This window comes from Oryx dammah, unplaced genomic scaffold (assembly GCF_014754425.2).
Source record: "Oryx dammah isolate SB20612 unplaced genomic scaffold, SCBI_Odam_1.1 HiC_scaffold_26, whole genome shotgun sequence".
NCBI lineage: Eukaryota > Metazoa > Chordata > Mammalia > Artiodactyla > Bovidae > Oryx > Oryx dammah.
The window spans coordinates 56584152-56605355 of record NW_024070210.1 but is presented as its reverse complement, the minus strand read 5'-3'; the positions used below and the strand labels follow the sequence as shown (position 1 = coordinate 56605355).

At 45.9% G+C, this 21204-nt stretch overlaps 2 protein-coding genes across 3 annotated transcripts in view; one reads left to right on the top strand and one right to left on the bottom strand.

The window, feature by feature from the left end:
• The window catches only part of DAPK2 (death associated protein kinase 2), a 134963-nt gene that overhangs the window by 25666 nt on the left and 88093 nt on the right, over positions 1-21204 (top strand). The window lies entirely within an intron of this gene.
• LOC120853081 (ribosomal biogenesis factor-like) lies at positions 9258-9671 on the bottom strand. The gene has a single exon (XM_040226712.1). The coding sequence runs from the start codon at positions 9621-9623 to the stop codon at positions 9321-9323; it is 303 nt and encodes a 100-aa protein (XP_040082646.1). The 5' UTR covers positions 9624-9671; the 3' UTR covers positions 9258-9320.

Below are 21204 nucleotides of genomic sequence, written 5' to 3'. Positions count from 1 at the left end.
CAAGCCCAGAAGAAGGTAGAAATGCAGCGGCATTATTTTCATCACAGCCCTGTTCACACGACCTTCTTTGTTTTCTTGCCTGGAGGGGGCGGGGCAGGGGAATAGGGCAAGTGTGCAGAGCTGTCTGACATCCCAGGCGCTGTACAGAAAGCTCGTTTGTTCTCCCCTCTCGTGTGCTGGAGTCTCTGCACATTACAGCTTTCTCCTGCACTGGTGTTAGCCTGTGGCCTCTGTCCTGCTCCTGCTTCTCCAGGAAGTGTCTGAGCCTGGTCCTGCGAACCCCAGCAGGGTATCTAGGCCCAGAGAGAGCAGATGCCAGAGTTTCCCCTTGGGGACCGTGACCGATCTCAACTGAGGAGCTGCTGTGGAAGTTCCAAGTTGTGGTTGTTTCTTTCTCGGGACTGAGAATGAGAGAAATGCAAAGATTCACCTGTGACATCTGAGCCACAGCCATGGACTTAGAGCAAAGCACTTGATTCAAGCCCCACTTTAGCCACCACTTTGCTGTTTGACTTTGAACGAGCTACTTACCCTCTCTGGGCCATGCAGCATTTGGGTGGTGCAAGCGGAATGTGAATACAGATCTCCTTGCTCCCAGTACTTTCTCTTTCTGCTACTCCACAGAAACACTCCAGGCATTTGATATCACACTTTTGCTTTTGACTTCCTCCTGTTAGTGTCTGAGGTTCTGAAGAACAGGGACTTCCTTCAGAGGCCTGCTGTCAGCTATCTACCCCCAAACCATAATTCTCCTTCCTATAGCTAGTTTCTTTTAAGCCTCAGACTTCCTTGAGGCTACCTGACGAGTCTCTGTTTTAAAGCATAGTTGATTTATAATGTTGTGTTAGCTTTTCTGCACAGCAAAGTGATTCAGTTGTACACATACACATGCGGTAGTGGTTTAGTCACTTAGTTGTGTCCAACTCTCTGCCACCCTGTGGACTGCAGCCTGCCAGGCTCCTCCGTGCATGGGATTTTCTAGGCAAGGGTACTGGAGTGGGGTGCTGTTTCCTTCTCTGGGTTCCCAACCCAGGGATCGAACCTGGATATCTACCAGGTTCTTTACCAACTGAGCCACCGGGGAAGCCCGCCCCCACCCCACACCCACATATATATATATATATATATTCTTTTCCATTATGGTTTATTGAAAGTGAAAGTCACTCAACTGTGTCTGACCCTTTGCAGCGCCATGGACTATAGCCTGTCAGGCTCCTCTGTCTATGGAATCTCTGGTGGTTCAGACAGTAAAGAATCTGCCTGCAATGCAGGAGGCCCAGGTTTTATCTCTGGATCGGAAAGATTCCCTGGAGAAAGGAGTGGCTACCCATTCCAGTATTCTTGCCTGGAGAATTCCATTCTGTTGGACAATCATCATGATTTATTACAAGGCAAGGTATTGAATATAGTTCCCTGTGATATACAGTAGGACCTGACCTTATTGTTTAGTGTGTCTCTTGATAACTGCTAAGAGATCCTTCCAGAAAATTTGGGCCAATGAACTGCTTTGGTGAAACAAGTAATACTTTCCCAAGACTGGGCACCGTAAAATGTTGTCATATGAACAGATGAATGAATGAATGAATTCCAGCAAATGGCAAGAGAATTGATGCCATGGGATCACCTGAATCATCACTGTAGGAGACCAGGTCAGTCCTGGGAAGACTCCTCTGTGAAGCAGACCATCTTAGAGCAGCAGCTCTGGTCCAATTTCCGGTCCTGATGAATGGGTTCTGTCCCCCACTGCCACTGCAGTTCTTTCTCCATGTTGATGCATTAGATGAGACCGTACAGAGAGAGCTGGTATAGGAGTGAAGGCATCCTGGGTTTGGTTCTGAAGCTGTAAGTGATTAGGCAAATCCTTTCCCTCCCCAGGGCATCTCAGTTTCCCCATCTCTAATGTTTAAGTGCCTTCCAGCACTAGCCTCCTGTGACTTTATGATTAAGTGAAGTAACCTTGCTGGGTCAGAGGCCACCTGCCCAACAGGGAAGGAGTCACTCACCAAGTGCCATGGCCCTGGACACAGTAAAGCCTGTGGTGCCACTGAGGCTGCTCCTGCAGAGATTAGACAGGGATGCTTGGCATTGAGGCCATGCCCAGGGCCTGTTTTAGCAACACAGCTAGTAAATATTGACTCTGTGGCACAAAAATGGAAAGCAGAGAAGACTGTGTTAACTCACCCCAAGGGTAGAAGGTCAACAAGCACTGATAAGATGCATTTACACAATGTGTGGGTGTATCACTGACAAATAAGTTGTTTAGCGGTGGGCAGAACCTACAACAGGAGGAGGGAGGTTTCACTGCCAATTCACAGCTGCTGTCCCTGCTTACTCATGGTTCATTTTTAAATGAATGGATTCATACGTTCTTGAAGCATACAGAAAAAAGACTGGAAGGAAAATACATCGAAACATGCACTGTGACGTTCTCTAGAGATGGTGAAACTGCCAATAATTTGATTTTTTTGCTATGCGTTTTTTTTTCTTCTGTTTTTCACACTGTCCAAATGATCACATTGCTTTTATAATCAGAAAAAGACAGTGTCTTAGGAGTAGAATGCCCTTCTTTGAAGAGTCAGAAGTCACTTTCAGAATCATCTAAGTACCTCAGATCTTTGTGTTTTGCCTGCTGGGTGCTGTATGATAACGTAGCTGTCAAAAAACCAGAGAACTCCAAATGAGAGAAGTTTATCTTCAGAATAAACCCTAATCTAAGTGTGTTTACTTATTGGTTGTACCCATGAAAGTGGAATGTGGTGGGAAAAAGTTCCAATCACTTGAGAGAGCAGGATTTTTTTTTTTCTTCTGTGTCAACAAACACTTACTGCTTTGAGCACTTTTTGTTTGCCAGTCCTGTACTCTGCAGCGACCAGGCCTGCCTTGGCCCAGATCTAGGCAGGTCTGAGAACAGGGCAGTCTTGTAAGTGGTTCCAGTGGTTCTGGTAAGGTCGCAGAAGCCAGGTATAGAGGAGGGCCCAGGCCTTAGAATTTGGAGGGCACAGGTGGGAGTGCCATTATGATAATAATTATCACTGATTAAGGACCAACTGTACCCCAGGAACCATCTGCATGTTATTACTAATCCTTACAAAACTTTGTGTGATAGGCATTAGCTACCTTTTAGGGATGAGGAAAGCAGGGAGGTGAGAGGTGACACCTGCAACTTCAGAGCAGACTTCCCTGGTAGTCCAGTGGTTAAGAACCTGCCTGCCAATGCGGGAACATGGGTTCGAACCCTGGTCTGGGAAGATTCTACGTGCTATGAGGCCACTAAGTCCATGAGCCACAACTACTGAGCCTATGTGCTGCAACTAATGAAGCCTGTGCGCCCTGGAACCCGTGCTCTGCAATAAGAGAAGACACTGCAATGAGAAGCCCGCGCACCACAACTAGAGAGTAGCCTCCCTCCGCCTGCGGCAACTGGAGAAGGCCCCCGTGCAGCAACAAAGGCCCAGTGCAGCCAAAAGTAAATAAATAAATAAAAGTATTAAAAAACAAACAAAAACTTCAGAGCCCAGCAGATGTTTTCAAACCCACATCTGCCTGGCTGCAAAGCATGTGCTCTTCCCTCCCTGCCAGGCTGCCTCTCAAGCAGTTTAGGGTTTTCCATTGGAGAGCAGACACCTTCAGAGAGAGCCTGAGCTAACAGCAAGGTGCATGCAGTCTCCATCCGGGACCGAGGGTCTTTGAAGGAGGAAGCAACCCCAAGTGGAGAGCGTTGGCCGGTAAGCTCATGGAGCTTCCCCGGTGGCTCAGTCAGAAAAGAGTGCCTGCAATGCAGGAGACCTAGGTTTGATCCCTGGGTCGGGAAGATTCCCTGGAGAAGGAAATGGCAACCCACTCCAGTATTCTTGCCTGGGAAATCCCATGGACAGGGGAGCCTGGTGGGCTACAGCAAGATTGAGCAAGATCGAGTGACTCAGTCAGTTCAGTTCAGTTACTCAGTCGTGTCTGACTCTTTGCGACCCCATGCAGCACGCCAGGCCTCCCTGTCTATCACCAACTCCCGGAGTTCACTCAGACTCATGTCCATCGAGTTGGTGATGCCATCCAGCCATCTCATCCTCTGTCATCCCCTTCTCCTCCTTCCTGCAATCCCTCCCAGCATCAGGGTCTTTTCCAATGAGTCAACTCTTCGCATGAGGTGGCTAAAGTATTGGAGTTTCAGCTTCAGCATCAATCCTTCCAAAGAACACCCAGGACTGATCTCCTTTAGGATGGACTGGTTGGATCTCCTTGCAATCCAAGGGACTCTCAAGAGTCTTCTCCAACACCACAGTTCAAAAGCATCGATTCTTTGGCACTCAGCTTTCTTCACAGTCCAACTCTCACATCCATACACGACCACAGGAAAAACCATAGCCTTGACTAGATGGACCTTTGTTGGCAAAGTAATGTCTCTGCTTTTCAATATGCTATCTAGGTTGGTCATAACTTTCATTCCAAGGAGTAAGTGTCTTTTAATTTCATGGCTGCAGTCACCATCTGCAGTGATTTTGGAGCCCCCCAAAATAAAGTCTGACACTGTTTCCACTGTTTCCCCATCTATTTGCCATGGAGTGATGGGACCAGATGCCATGATCTTCGTTTTCTGAATGTTGACCTTTAAGCCAACTTTTTCACTCTCCTCTTTCACTTTCATCAAGAGGCTTTTTAGTTCCTCTTCACTTTCTGCCATAAGGGTGATGTCATCTGCATATCTGCGGTTATTGATATTTCTCCCAGCAATCTTGATTCCAGCTGTGCTTCCTCCAGCCCAGCGTTTCTAAACCTACCTAATAACTACATGTAGGATCCTGATGTGTCAGCCCTGTCCCCAGGTGTGGGTGCATCTGCCCTCCTCACCCTGGGGCGACCCAGTGAGGGGCACTGGGGCCACAGGAACCATGGGACAGTTGAGCCTCCTTTGAGGGTCCTTCTGGCCAGTCCAATGGTCCCTTCATCTTCATCATTGCTTGTGTGATGGCAGAGGTCATTTGTTGGGGAAGGCAGTAGAGTTGGGGGCTGCGGTATCAGAACCTCTGGGGGAGGAGAAACTGGTCTGTAGGCCTACTTTGTCCCTGATTAAAACAACTAGTAGAGGAGTATCATGGGGGTTTGACTTTGTAGCTGGCTTGGTAGAGCTAATTCTGAGTCTGAGCAATCAGCTTTTGGACCCAGAGAGGTCCTCAGAGTCCTTGGGACTGGCCAGAAACCTCACTTCCTCACCCACCTCCCCTGGAAGTCTCTCTACCTTCAAACTAAATAGAGAATGTTTTGTCCACTGCCTTTAACCGGGAAGGCCTGCCTTCCAACAGTGAATCCCTCAGAGTTGGAGTTCATTGGTTAAAATTGGTTTCCACTTATTTTGGGCTCCTCAGGTGGCTTAGTGGTAAAGAATCCTCCTGTCACATGGGAGGCACAGGAGACATGAGTTTGATCCCTAGTGAAGATCTCCTGGAGGAGGAAATGGCAACCCACTCCAGTATTCTTGTCTGGAAAATCCCATGACTAGAGGGTGGACTACAGTTCATGGAGTCGCAGATTCGGGCACGAGTGAGTGACTGAGTCCACAAACACTCACATCACTTATTTTATTTTCTTAGGAGAAAGGATATGTGTTTTTTGGGGGAGGGGCTGAATTGTGGTGGTATGTGGTGCTTTTAAAAAACTGTGTTGTTGTCCCAAGCAGCTGAGTTGATTGAAGCCCAGCAGCACCCGTAATAGAATGGCTTATTCTGTGGTTCTCCAGAGTTGTGGCTAGAATATATTTGGTCTCCTGGCAAAGCCACATAGGATTTTTAAATTTGATGGAGAAGGCTTCAAAGTTACCAAAACTGAAAGGAGCAGAGGCATCTGTATTCTCCTGGCTCAAGAGTCTGGTTCCTCTGAGGCTCACACCAATGTGTCTGTTTTTTGTTTTTGTTTTTGTTTTGGGGGGGCCACGCTAGGTCTTTGTTTCTGTATGTGGGCTTTCTCTAGTTGTGGTGACTGGGGGCTACTCTGTAGCTGCAGTACACAGACTTCCTATTGTGGTGGTTTCTCTTGTTGCAGAGCATGGGCTCCTAGGTACAGGGTCTTCAGTAGTTGTGGCCGATGGGCTCTGGAGCGCTGGCTCAGTGGTTGTGGCTAATAGGCTTAACCGCCTTGTGGCATGTGAATCTTCCTGAATCAGGGATTAAACCTGTGTCTGCATTGGCAAGAGGATTCTTAACTACTGGACCACCTGGGAAGTCCAGTGTCTGTTTTTTGACATAAAGTGATAAACGTAATAATCACCTTCATCTGTATAGTACTTTACAGTTTATGTGAAGAGGAACTAAAAAGTCTCTTGATGAAAGTGAAAGAGGAGAGTGAAAAATTTGGCTTAAAGCTCAACATTCAGAAAACGAAGATCATGGCATCTGGTCCCATCACTCCATGGCAAATAGATGGGGAAACAGTGGAAACAGTGACAGACTTTATTTTTTGGGCTCCAAAATCACTGCAGATGGTGACTGCAGCCATGAAATTAAAAGACACTTACTCCTTGGAACGAAAGTTATGACCAACCTAGATAGCATATTGAAAAGCAGAGACATTACTTTGCCAACAAAGGTCCATCTAGTCAAGGCTATGGTTTTTCCTGTGGTCATGTATGGATGTGAGAGTTGGACTGTGAAGAAAGCTGAGCACTGAAGAATTGATGCTTTTGAACTGTGGTATTAGAGAAGACTCTTGAGAGTCCCTTGGACTGCAAGGAGATCCAACCAGTCCATCCTAAAGGAGATCAGTCCTGGGTGTTCTTTGGAAGGATTGATGCTGAAGCTGAAACTCCAGTACTTTAGCCACCTCATGCGAAGAGTTGACTCATTGGAAAAGACTCTGGTGCTGGTAGGGATTGGGGGCAGGAGGAGAAGGGGACAACAGAGGATGAGATGGCTGGATGGCATCACCGACTCGATGGACATGAGTTTGAGTGAAGTGCGGGAGTTGGTGATGGACAGGGAGGCCTGGCGTGCTGCAATTAATGGGGTCGCAAAGAGTCGAACACGACTGAGTGACTGAACTGAACTGAACTGAGCTTACAGTTTATGAAGCACATTCACATACATTATCTCATTTGATTCTTGTGGCTACATTTCTAGATAGGCAGGGACAATTAACCCTATTTTACAGAAGAGAAAAAAGAGGCTCAGAGAGGTTAAGTGACCTGGTCACACATCTAGGAAGAGGCAGCATCAGAAGTTGAGCCCAGGTTTTCTGACTCCAGAGCAGGAAAGGCGGGGAGGTTTGCACCCAGTTTACGATGCGGACCTGCCATGCTGCTGGGTTGCAGGCTCTCTGGGCAAAGGGAGATGTGAGCATCCCAAGACTGTCCTGGGCCCAGCAGAGCCCACCTCGCAGAAGATGGGACAGCCTTTGAGGTGCTTGTGGGGCTTTGTATGGGTTATGCCTCTGTGGCCTTCTGTGGCTGCTGTTTCTATTTGGTTTTTACCATTGCCTGTGAGGCAGCAGAGTGAGTAGGTGCTGTGAGCCCCATTAGATGAGAAAATTGACATATCAAGAGGTTAGGTGACTCACTCAATATCATTTATTCCTTATAGACAAAACAAATATGAACTGTGTGCCTATGGGAGGCACATAGAGGGCTGGGATCATGGCTAGTGACTGGCAAGCGAGGGATATGGAGGTGAGGTGAGTAAGAAGAGGGACCACAGCAGGTACTCAGCAACTCTGCTGAGTGAGGGCCCTGGAGGACAGCCCCCCTGTTGCAGATCTCTTTATGTCCCACCCCAGCAGTGAGGACAAGGTAGGTTCAGGCCAGTGTTCCAGAAAAACTTTGTTATTCATGTAAATAATGATGATAATTGCTGCCATTTACTGTGCTCCTGTTGTGCAGCACATATAGACCAGGCGTTTTACCTGTGCTGTTTCTTATTTATTTGGCTGCCTTGGGTCTTAGTTGCAGCACGTGGGAGGTTTTTGTTTCATCATGTGGGCTCTTTCGTTGGGGCACACAGCTTTCTTTAGTTGGGGCACTCGAGCTTAGCTGCCCCGGAGCATGTGGGATCTTAGCTCTCCGACCAGGGATCATACCTGTTTCCTGTGCATTGGAAGGTAGATTCTTAACCACTGGACCACCAGGGACGTCCCCTACCTATGCTGTTTCTAATTGTCCTCATTATCCCATTTTACAGATGAGAAAACTGAGGCTCAGGGAGGCCTAATCACTAGGTATCTCAAATCATCCTAGGATTAAAAGTCAGATCTGTTTGATGCCAAAGCTAGCATCCTTCCCCCTGAACTACTCTACGCAAATGAGCTCTGAAAAACTTGCTGGAGAAGAAGGGTGCTTGTCACTTTTGGGGACCTCATGGATAAAGAAGGTCAAGTGTGGAGGGACCTTAGGTGGGTGGACAGGACCCCAGCTCTGGATAGAGAATCTTTAACATGATGAGCCCTGCTGGTGGGAGCCATGCCTGATGAGCAAGCAGGGTGGGGTGAGCTGGGTGGGGCCTTGTATTCATGGCTCCTCCATCCTGCGGATTTGACATCCTCAGAAGCCAGGGGTTGCCTTGTCCCCCTCAGATACCCTCCCGGGATAGTGCTACTACCACAGGTTTTTGTGACCCCTGTTACGCAAAGATGAGTGACATTTCCCAGGACTCCTGAAACCCCCAACCTGCTTCCCTGACCCCCTTCCCTGATGTATTAATTTCCTGGGGCTGCCATAATAAATTACCTCAAACTAGGTGATTGAAACAACAGACATATATTCTGTCACAGATGTGGAGACCAAAAGTCTGAAATCAAGGTATTGCTAGAGCTCATGCCTTCTGGAAGCTCTGAGGGAGGCTGGGTTTCAAGCCCCTCACCTGGATTCCGATTCCAGTTATCCTTGGCATTCCTGGCTTGTAGCTCCATCACTCCAGCCTCTGCCTTGGTCTTCACATCCCCTTCTCCCCGTGTGTCTCTATGTGTCCTCCCCTTCTGTCGACTCTCCCTCTGCCTCTTCCCTTCCTTCTGCGCTGGGTCTCCATTGCTGCATGCGGGCTTTCTCTAGTTGGCAGAGAGGAGGGGGCACTCTCTAGTTGTGGTGCATGGGCTTCTCTTGTTGAGAAGTGTGGGCTCTAGAGAGTGGCGCCCACTAGTTGTGATGTGCCAGATCGGTTGCTCCGTGGGCATGTGGGATCTTCCTGGACCAGGGATCAAACCTGTGTCCCCTGCATTGGCAGGCAGATTCTTAACCACTGGACCACCAGGGAAGTCCTGTTTTATTCTTTTTTTTTTTTTAATAAAATTGTATAAAAGATTAAATTTATTGGTCTTTTTGGGGAATTTGATGCATCATTGGTGTATTACAACTGAGCCATTAACCTTGTAGCTTCATCACCGTTAACTGGTACGTTTTCATGACACTGCTGAGACATCAGTTGTTTCTGCAGAGGTTCAAGGGAAAGGCCTTTTGAGAAGTTTGCCAGTTCCTTCTGTATATCTATAAAAGCTTTATTCACTCTGTTAACTTTTTCATCATTCATAATGTTTATCTTCTTAAGATTAGTGGTTACTGGTTTTGCTTTATTTTTAACCTTAAAGCTTTTTTGACTGGCTATGTGGAATACATTCCTGGACTTCTGCCCTCTTAGTTTGTTCTTGGCCATCGTCTCTCACCAGGCCTCCGACACCCTGGTGTAGCCTCTCAGGTTCCAGGTGATCCTGTTTTATTCTTATAAGGACAACTGTGACTGGATTTAGAGCCCTAACAGGTAATCCAGGGTGATCTCCTCTCAAGATCCTTAAATCCATGACATCCGCAGAGACCTCTTTTCCACATAGGTTACATTCACAGGTTCTGGGGATCAGGACACGGATGTATCTTTTTTTGAGGGGCCACTATTTTACCTACCACATCTGTCACCCCTTGTACCTCCTGGAGCTGCCTGAGACCTCTGAAGTCAGTGCTCTCACTGAAAGCTGGGCCCTGTGCCAATGCGGCCATCTCCCTTCCCCAAGGAGCCCCCTGAGCCTATGGTCAAGTGGGTCTTGGCCCCCCATAGACCGGCAGTGGGATGGCCTCGTAGAAAGAGCTCCCAGAGCCCTGGGGTTAGCTGCTTTGAACTTCAGAGCTGTAATTCCCACCTGGAACATGCTGTCCTTGTCCTGCATGGCATAGGCAGGAGAGAGGGTGTCCTTGGCCAGGCAGGGCCCATGGGTCAGCCAGGCTGTCTGTCTCTGGCCAGACTGCAGTTGGCACGGGTCCCTGACCACACAGTGCCCTCTCCTGCCACCTCAGCACTCTGCAGAGACCTGCCCTGCTCTTCTGCCCACATCACCCCCATCCTTCCCTGCCTGCCTCCTTTGAGGATGCCTCCTTTTTCTTGTCTGCTGACTTATCTCTCCTCTCTCAAAGGTGGCACATCTTGTTTCTATTTAATGATATTGACTTTTCTGAGGGCTCGCATCTGTTTTTTCAGTTAGATGTCAGCTCCCCTGTGGTACCTTGCCCGTAGTCTTTGATAGACACCATTGGCTGCTCATTCTGGCATAGGAGAGTGTTTGGGGCTCCTGGCCTTGGCCAGGACCTGAGTCTTCTTCAGAGACCCCAGAGCTGTTGGGATGGTCCTACAATATGGAACCTGAAAGGGACCTTCCAGAGTATCTAATAATCCAACACGGGTTTTCCAGAAGAACAAATGAAAACCCAGGAATGGGTGATATGTTCCTTTTATTTAAAAAAAAAGCCAACTAGTTTTTACTGTGTTGAGTCTTACCTGTGACGGGATCTTCATTGTGGTGGGCAGGCCTCTCCCTTTTTGAGGCCCCCAAGTCCCCAGCCCTTAGTTGTGGTGTGCAGGCTTAGTTGCCCCTCAGCTTATGGGAATCTTAGTTCCCCGACCAGGGATTGAACCTGTGTCCCCTGCATTGGAAAGTGGAATCTTAACCATTGGACCACCAGGGAAGTCCTGGTTGATTCGTTCCTAAATTACTGGGTGGCTTTGGATATATCAGTCACTTCCTGGGTTCTCATTTCTTCTTCTGGAAACCAGGGTGTTGGGCTGTTAGATACTCTCAGAGTATGCCTTTCAGGCTGAACGTTGGGTGATTGCAGGAAGGTTCTCCCTGTGCTCAAGGAAGGGTTGGAGAAACCCATGCCTCCGCCTCCACCCCCAGCACCTTCCTGCCATTATCAGACAGGACCTTTCAGAGACCTGTGGGCTGTTGGGATAGTCACCTTGGTGGTCGGATGCTCTGGTTGGGAGAAGGCCATCTTGGAGCCCTTGGTTAGAGGAAAATATAGTCAATGAACACTTAACCCGAGTCACTGCACCCCCGGGGAGGATGCAGGCCGCCAAGCCTCCGACTCAGAACCCTGGCTGGAAGGTGTTTATTCTTTCTGGCTAAACTGCCAGCCACACCCAGAGAAGGTTGGGATTTGCTAAATGCGATGACTAATTCGTCCTGAGGCAGGAGATCCCTATCCATTCACTATGGCATCATGACTTATTCATGTGAGGCTAGAGCACCTACGGGGACTGGACCTTTGTTTCCTGTGGCTTCCGTGTCACATGCAGCCAACTGTATTTTTCCAGGATGGATCATTTCTCAATTCTAGCTTGCTTTCCCAGTCAGCGCCAGGAAGCTTATAACTCTGGTCACTTAAGAGACCCCTCTTTCCTAGGTCTTTAGTTTTTTGGAAGGAACACTTGTTTTTGACCGCCCAGCGAGGCATGTGGGATCTTAATTCCTCTACCAGGGTTCAAACCTGTGGCCCACTGCAGTGGAAGCACGGAGTCTTAACCACTGGACCGCCAGGAAATTCCCAGGAAGACATTCTTTTCTAGGCCTCAGTTCCTTTCCTAGTAGTACAGGTGCTGGGCTAGCTGGTACCTTAAGATCTTCCAGCCCTTAGGTTCTTTACTTTTAAAATCTCACCCCTTTCCCAGCAAACCCTTCTATTTTCTTAAGGGATTTGCTTCTACAGAGCTGCTGTGAGGAATTCAGAGACATCTTAGCTGCTGGGAAGACTTTTGCCTGGTTTCACCTTTCTGCCTGCTTACTAAGTCTTAAACGCACCTAGTATCCTTTAGGCTGCCACTTTCTGCCTTTCAAGATCACACTAGATTCAGGGAATTCTCCCGCAGTCCAGTGGTTAAGACTTTGCCTTCCAGTGCAGGGGCTGCAGTTGGATCCCTGCTCGAGGAGATAAGGTCCCACATGCCTCTCGGCCAAAAAAGCCAAAACATAAACAAAAGCAATATTGTAACAAGTTCAATAAAGACTTAAAAAAAAATCACACAGATTCACTTGATGTCTAAAGTCTCAGTAAGGAAGAACAAGGTCTCAGCCCTGAAGCAGAGTGAAGGCAGGCTCATCCCACTTCGTTTTTCCTGGGAATGAAGGGAAGGACCTGTCTCACTCCTCCGGGACCTTTGCAGTCACTGTGGCTGCTTCCTGCTCTCTGGCTGTGGAACCGAGTCGGCTGCTCAAGGACTTGGTTGCCACCTTGTGGATCGCCTGGGGGCGGGGGTGGCAGGGGCCTCAGGGCTGTTGGGATCTAGAAATGGTTGCTTCCGTGCTTCTTTATGAATGTACGCCATTAGGATGACACCGGAGATACAGTTTATACCCTGTTTTCCCCAGTTACATTACACTGTAAACATTGCTCTCTGTCCTTTCCTTGGGGAATGTGTTTATTGGCCATGTGACATCACAGATAGAATTTCTAACCATGATCAGGTTAACTTTTATAGCTGCAAAAGCAAACTAGTCAATTGAAAAAAAAAAATCAAAGAGTGCACTGAAACGTTTCCTCCCTCATCCTCCTGAATCCCTCTAGCCCCAGTCCTCAGAAAGCACCACTGTTAAGTTTCCATGTATCCTTCTGGACATGGTCTATGCATATACAACTATACATAGGCACATTCTGTTTTTTTTTTTTTTTATGTAGCTTGGCTCAGACTGTACATGTAGATGGGATCAGAATGCTGTTTTGCAATTTGTTTTTAGTCTTGTGCATTTTCACAGATCTGTGTGTGCGTATGTGTGTGTGATGTTCTGTTTAACAATTGCATAGACCATCTATTATGGATGGACCATAATGAATTTAACCAGTGACGTTAAGGTTGTGTGTCTTCCCTCATGGTTTAACAGGTAAAGAACTTGCCTGCAATACAAGAGATGCAGGTTCAATCCCTGGGTCAGGAAGATCCCCAGGAGGAGGGCATGGCAATCCACTCCAGTTATTCTTGCCAGGAAAATTGCATGGACAGAGGAGCCTGGCGGGCTACGGTTCCTGGGTTGCAAAGAGTCGGGCACGACTGAAGTGACTGGACATAGCACGACACACAGCTGTGAGGCGGTTGGGGCTTCCCTAGTGGCTCAGTGGTAAAAGATCCACTTGCAATGCAGGAGATGCGTGTTTGAACCCTGGGTTAGAAAGATCCCCAGAGAAGGAAATGGCAACCCACTCCAGCATTCTTGCCTAGAAAGTCCCATGGGGGCTCCAGTCTATGGGATCTCAAGAGTAGAACAAGACTCAGTGACTAAACCACCACCACCATCGAGGTTGTAACTGCAATGCTCATCCTTATATATGCATCTTCATACCTCGTCTACTCACTTTCTATCTGCCAAGTATGATTCTAGATGGAGGATTTTGTAGTAAAAAGGAAAGACTCCAGTGCCACACTCATACCAGTATGATCGTTAGGTAAATTCTGGAAAGTGAATTGTTGGCAGATTGATTTGTCACATTTCCTGAATGCATGTAGTGCGTGTAAACCATGTAAAATGTTTTGTTGAATGTTCGTGAGGTCAGTGGCTGCCTGAAACTTCCTTCCCTCTCCGTGGCACCTGGCCACATTATCAGTACCTGCTCCCTAGCCTCCCAGGGGTTAAAGGGCCATTAACTGAGACTTCAGGAAGGTCACTACAGCAGTGCTGGGTGGTGACAGTAACATGCATTGCTGGCACTTTTCTTTCTTGCTTTTTTTTACTGAGGTATGGTTGATGTACAGTGTTATATTAGTCTTAGGTTTGCCATGTAGTGATTCAATGTTTTTTAGATTATACTCAATTTAAAGTTATTATTAAATATTGACTATGTTCCCTGTACTGTACCATGTATTCTTGTAGCTTATTTTTTTTATGCATAGTAATTTGTACCTCTTAATCCTCTTTTCCTGTTTTATTTCTCCATCCTTCCCTCTCCTCATTGGAAATCACTAGTTTGTTCTCTTCTCTATGTCTGTGAGTCTCTCTCTGTTTTGTTATATTCACTCCTTTGTTTTATTTTTTAGATTCCACATGCAAGTGATAATGTAAATATTTGTCTTTCTCTGACTTATTTCACTAAGCATAATACCCTCCAAGTCCATCCATGTTTTTGCAAATGGCAAAATTCCTTTTTTTTTTTTTTTTGTATTTTATTGAAGTATAGTTGATTTACAAGGTTATGTTAGCTTCTGGTGTATAGCCAAATGATTCAGTTGTATATATGTGTGTATATAATTTTTTTCAATTTTTTTCCATTATAGTTTGTTACAGGATATTGAATATATTTCCCTGTGCTATAAGGGTCTTCTTTTTTTTTTTTTAGGCTCTTCTTGTTCATCTATGTTATATACAGTAGTTTGTTAATCCAGAACTCTTAATTTATCCCTTCCTTCTTCCCCTTTGGTAACTATAATTTGTTTTCTATATATGTAAATCTGTTCCTGTTTTGTTAATAAGTTCTTCTGTATCATCTTTTAAAATTTCATATATAAGTGATATCATATGATACTTGTATTTTTCTGTCTGACTTAATCAATATAATTAATTAATATAATACAATTAATATAAATTATGTGATATAATTAATAAATTATAATTAATTAAAAATAACCTCTAGGTCCACCCATGTCACTGCAAACGGCATTATTTCATTCTTTTTTATAGCTGAGTAATATTCCATTGTGTGTGTGTATATATATACATAAACATATCTTTATCTATTCATCTGTCCACAGACATATAGGTTGCTTCCACATACTGGCTGTTACAAATAGTGTTGCTATGAACTTTGGGATACATGTATCTTTTTGAATTAGTGTTTTTGTTTTCATTGTATATATACCTAGGAGTAGAATTGCTGGACTGATCCGGCATGACTGAGCGACTTCCCTTTCACTTTTCACTTTCATGCATTGGAGAAGGAAATGGCAACCCACTCCAGTGTTCTTGCCTGCAGAATCCCAGGGATAGCGGAGCCAGGTGGGTTATGGGGTCACACAGAGTTGGACACGACTGAGGTGACTTAGCAGCAGCAGCAGCTCTCATTTTAGTTTTCTGAGGACCCTCCAGTGGCTGTACCAGTTAAAGCATCTGTCTACAATGCGGGAAACCTGGGTTCGATCCTTGGGTCGGGAAGATCCACTGGAGAAGGAAATGGCAATCCACTCCAGTACTATTGCCTGGAAAATCCCATGAACAGAAGAGCCTGGTAGGCTACAGTCCATGGGGTCGCAAAGAGTCGAACACGACTGAGCGACTTCACTTACTTACTTACTTACCAGTTATATGAGCATTTTGTTTTCTCTACCTCCTCATCAACATTTGTTACTTATAGACTTTTTGATGCTAGCCATTCTGACAGGTGTGAGGTGATAACTCACTGTAGCTTTGATTTGCATTTCTCTGATGATTAGCAATGTTGAGCATATTTTTATATGCCTATTGGCATCTGTATATCTTCTTTTGAAAAACGTCTATTCAAGTCTTGTGCCCATTTTTAATAGGGGTTTTTTTGTATTGAGTTATATGAGCTGTTTATGTATTTTGGATATTCACTCCTCATCAGTCATATCATTTGTATTTTTTCCCATTCCACAGTTGTCTTTTTTCATTTTGTTGATGGTCTCCTTGCTGTGAAAAGGCTGATACCTTTAAGTTCCTTGTAGTACAGGTTTGCCATATGTCCTCACAACTGTGTGAGGAGGTCAGAGTGGCTGGCTTGTACTTTATGGAAGGAACTGGGGCACAGAGAGGTTGTTGTTGTTCAGTCACTCAGTCGTGTCTGACCTTTTGCAACCCCATGGACTGCAGCATGCCAGGCTTCCTTGTCCTTCACCATCTCCCAGAACTTGTTCAAACTCATGTCCATTGAGTCATTGGTGCCATCCAACCATCTCGTCCTCTGCTGACTCCTTCTCCTGCCTTCAATCTTTCCCAGCATCAGGGTCTTTTTCAATTAGTTGGCTCTTCGCATCAGGTGGCCAAAGCATTGGAGCTTCAGCTTCAGCATCAGTCCTTCCAATGAATATTCAGGGTTGATTTCCTTAGGATTGAATGGTTTGATCTCCTTGCTGTCCAAGGGACCTTCAAGAGTGTTGAGTTAAAAATTATGCCCATAGGCATTCCTTAAAGATTGAAGGAACTTTCTGGTATACCAAGAAAATTCTCTTGTGTGTTTATGCTGTGTGTATCATCAGTAGTTCTGACTCTTTGTGACTCCATGGATTGTAGCCTGCAAGGCTCCTCTGTCCATGAAATTTTCCAGGCAAGAATATTGCATTGGTTTGCTATTTCCTTCTCCAAGGGATCTTCCCAACTCAGGGATCGAACACACGTCTTCTTTGTCTCCAGAATTGGCAGGCAGAGTCTTTATCACTGAGCCGCCTGAAAGGGAAAGTGAAAGTGAAGTCACTCAGTCATGTCCGACTCTGCGACCCCGTGGACTGTAGCCCTCCAGGCTCCTCTGTCAATGGGATTCTCCAGGCAAGAACACTGGAGTGGGTTGCCATTTCCTTCTCCAGGGGATCTTCCCAACCCAGGGATCCAACCCGGATCTCCCACACATTGCAGGGAGATGCTTTATCCTCTGAGCCACCAGCTGCTGCTGCTGCTAAGTCACTTCAGTCGTGTCCGACTCTGTGCAACCCCATAGACGGCAGCCCACCAGGCTCCCCCGTCCCTGGGATTCTCCAGGCAAGAACACTGGAGTTGGTTGCCATTTCCTTCTCCAATGCATGAAAGTGAAAAGTGAGAGTGAAGTCGTTCAGTCGTGTCCTACTCTTCGCGATCCCATGGACTGTAGCCCACCAGGCTCCTCCATCCATGGGATTTTCCAGGCAAGAGCACTGGAGTGGGGTGCCATTGCGGGAAACCCACAAATCCTTGTACCCATGCCTCAACTGTGTCATGCCTAGAACCAGTCTCTATACCACTCAGAAAACAATTTTGTCATCACTAACCATGCTGTGTTTCAGATTTTCAGACCTAGGCACTGGTAAGTCTTGAGGTTCAGATATGTGCCCGTCTCATGGTGGGAGTGGTGGGTCACCCTGATGAAGTGTAAGACATTGCCCTGCCCTTAAGAAGATTAATCTAGTTTGAGGGTCGGGAAAACAAATATAGGAAAGAAAAGGATACAAAGAGATAATTATCCCCTTGTGTACTCAACTTTGGAAGCTGACACATTCAGATCCCTGAGGGTTGGCATGGTCAGGGAAGGCTTCAGGGAGGAGTTAGAACTTGAATTTAACCAGAGATAGGATTTGAGTAGGCAGAATTTATCTCCGGATAGGCAAACAGGAGAAGCCCTGAGGTGAGAATGAGTGTGTTGGGCTGATCCTGCTGGGAAGCCAGAGTATTCATACAAGGGCTTTGGGACCTGGCCAAGGTGCTCAGGCTTGATGGGAAGGGAAAACAGGTCTTGAGCAGAAGCAAATGTGATGACATAAGTGTTTCAGGAAGATGGACTTGGGAATGTGTGGGGTGGACTGGGAGTGTAGATGGAGGACTGTGAGCACGAATACTGAGCAGGAGGTTGTGCCAAAGGTTGCTGCTTAGTCACTTGAGTCATGTGTGACCCTATGGACTGCAGCCTGCCAGTCTCATCTGTCCATGGGATTCTTTAGGCAAGAGTACTGGAGTGTGTTGCCATGCCCTCCTCCGGGGCATCTTCCCAACCCAGGCATAAAACCTGGGTCTCCTGCATTGCAGGTAGATTCTTTGCTACTGAGCCACCAGGGAAGCCCAAAGGTAAGGTGTATTCATCTGTAAAAATCTAGCTCTTACACCAAGAGTGCTAAGGGTATTCATCTGTAAAAGCTCTGCAGGGGGCTGGGCCTAAGGAGTCTAGTCCGTTTCATTCAAAACACATACACTGTCAGCTCTGCAGCTCTGTCCATCATGTGCCTGGGGATTCAAAGATGAGTGATTCTGGGCTCTGCTGGAGGATCTCACGGTCTATGAGGAAAAGAAATATACAAAGAGAGAATTTTGATAAGACTCACTGAATGTCTTAGGACAGAGGGGTGCACCAGAGATGGGAACAGAGGAGGGCCTTGTGTCCAGGACACAAAGAACATTTCAAAGGAAAGATCAGTAGTGACTAAATAATTTCTGGCTGAGTTGCCTGTGCTTTGAAAGAGAGGAAGTCTCACGTTTGCAGACTGAGAAAAGGTTCCTGCCCTTTCTTCCCCATTGACTGTCAAGTTCTTGGTGATCTTGTAGCCCAGTGGCACGTGTGATGGGAACTACTGACCCCTCTCCAAGTTCACTCCTGGTTGGATGATTACAGTTATCGATGAAAGCTTGCAGTCAATCTAAGAAAGAAAAGGAAAATTTTATTCAAGCCAAATTGTACTATAATCTAGGAAGAGCATTCCAGAAAACTCCAAGAACTCTTCTGCCCATGAGGAATCAAAACACAGTTATGTAAGTTTTGTGAAACAGAGGGTGTTACGATAAGTGACATATTATTGACAGTTTACACAATCCAGATCTACGTGTCACTGTGGCCCCTTCTAAGATCAAAAAGGAGTGTTATCTTTTAAGGAGTTGTTGCTGGGGGAATGTCACTCGTCATGGTTGAGCAGATGTTTCTGCCAGTGAAGGAGGCTTGGTGATGTATAACGTGGATTCACAATGCTCAGTAGAAGGGGAGAGAGGGGCCAGGGGGCAGAGAAAATTTTTAATGTTTAAATGTTCTTTGTCTCGCCATAACACATGAACTTTATTTCACATCATCTTCTGTTGTACTGGTCGAGGGTATCCACGTGAGTGTTTATTTTCTCTCTCCTGCTTTTCTACTGTTAAATCAACATAGGAAGTTTTAAAAAGGAAATATTCACTTAACGATTCATCATCCCAGCACATTTGTGCATCTGTATTCTCTACTACTTTTTGGCCACACAAGTAAGTTTAAACAAAACGAGGATAGTTATCAAACGGTACATACCATCTGTGCATGTTCCCGTAACATTATTTTATAAACATGTCCCACCTGATGCTCCTATTTATCATCGTGATGTTTATGCCATCTTCCATTGCCTCCGGAACAGCTAATTACCACCCATTTCCTTCATGGAAGATTTTTAGTTTGTTTCCAGATTTTCCTTGTCCATGGAGCTGTACTCTTTCTTTTGAGGTCTCTCCATTGGCTACATTCCCAAAGAACCCTGCACTTGGATTCAGATAATCTGATTTAAAATTCCAGATCTGCATCTAGTTAGCTCTGTGGCTTTAACTGTCTGAGCCTCAACTTTCTGGTCTGTGATAATACTGATCATGCAGGGTGTTGAGATATGAGCCAGGGCCAATAAAGGACCTTTCACGAAGGGCCTGCACATTCAGGCACAGCTGGTATCACCCAGTAGAAGCATGTGAGTGAGTATTTTATGGTTCTCTTTTTATCTCTCTATATAGAGAGATAATTCGCAGACCGTACAATTCACTTATTTAGTATATGTGCTGCCAAAGTGAACACGCAATTCACTCATTTATAGTGTACAATTCAGTGGCTTTTACTATATTCCCAGAATTGTGCATCATCACCACCATCAATTAAGGACATTTCATTAGCCTCAAAAAGAAACTCCATGCCCATTAACAAATTAATAGTCATTCCCCATTTCCCTCAATCCCTCCCAACTCTAGGCAATCGCTAATCTACAGATTTTGTCTCTATGTATTTGCCTATTGTGGTCATTTTTTATAAATGGAATTATATAATATGTGCTGTTTTATGACTGGCTTTTTTTCCCCTTTTTCTTTGTTAATGCAGCTTTTATTTCAGTAGACCAACAAGTTCTTACTAAGTACGTATTTTATATGTTCTTTTCACTGATTCAGGCATCATATAGACATAATGAAATAGTTCCTATTTGAAACTATTTGAGGGTCTCTTGTTTCCCTGGTGGCTCAGAGGTTATGAGGAAGATAGTTATCCAAAAGCAGCAATAGAATACTATGTGATAAGAACTGCAGCAGAAGTATAAACCAAGTGGAAGAAGAGCAAAGAGAAAGGAAGAAAACTGAATTTACCGATTTACCTTAGAGGTCTGACATTATAAGGAACAACTTTATATATATATATATATATATAAACTCATTGGAAAAGACCCTGACGTTGGAAAAATTGAGTGCAAGAGGAGACGGGGGCAACAGAGGATGAGATAGTTGGATGGCATCACTGACTCAATGGACATGAGTCTGAGGAAACCTAGGGAGGTAGTGATGGACAGAGAAGCCGAGCGTACCGCAGTCCATGGAGTCATGAAGAGTCGGACACGACTTAGTGACACAACAACAACAACATCAACAATATGCTGCTGCTGATGCCGCTGCTAAGTCGCTCAGTCCTGTCCGACTCTGTGCGACCCCACAGACGGCAGCCCACCAGGCTCCCCCGTCCCTGGGATTCTCCAGGCAAGAACACCAGAGTGGGTTGCCATTTCCCTCTCCAATGCGTGAAAGGGAAAAGGGAAAGTGAAGTCGCTCAGTCGGGTCTGACTGTTAGCGACCCCATGGACTGCAGCCCACCAGGCTCCTCCGCCCATGGGATTTTCCAGGCAAGAGTGCTGGAGTGGGTGCCTCCTCCGAACAATGCATACATGCATATATATACATATACACAGACACATGTATATAGGCTTCCCTGGTGGCTCAGTGGTAAAGAAGCTGCCTGCCAAGGCAGGGATGGCTGGCTTCTTTCACTTAGCATGTTTTCAAGGCTCCACGTTGTAACATGTATCAACCCTTCATTCCTTTGAGTTGCCGAATACTATTCCATTGCATGGATATAGGACCTTTTGGTTACTCATGCGTCTGTTGATGGACATGTAGGTTGTGTGGTTCTTGATATGCAGTGCTAACTTTTTGTTATTCAGTCACTAACTCGTGTCCGACTCTGCTACCTTGTGGACTATAGCATGCCAGCCTTCCCTGTCCTCCAGCACCTCCCAGAGTTGGCTCAGA

What these genes read in the sequence shown, in the direction of transcription:
- LOC120853081 (XM_040226712.1), bottom strand. Translation starts at nt 9,623, where the DNA reads ATGGCCAAGAACAAACTAAGAGGGCAGAAGTCCAGGAATGTATTCCAC.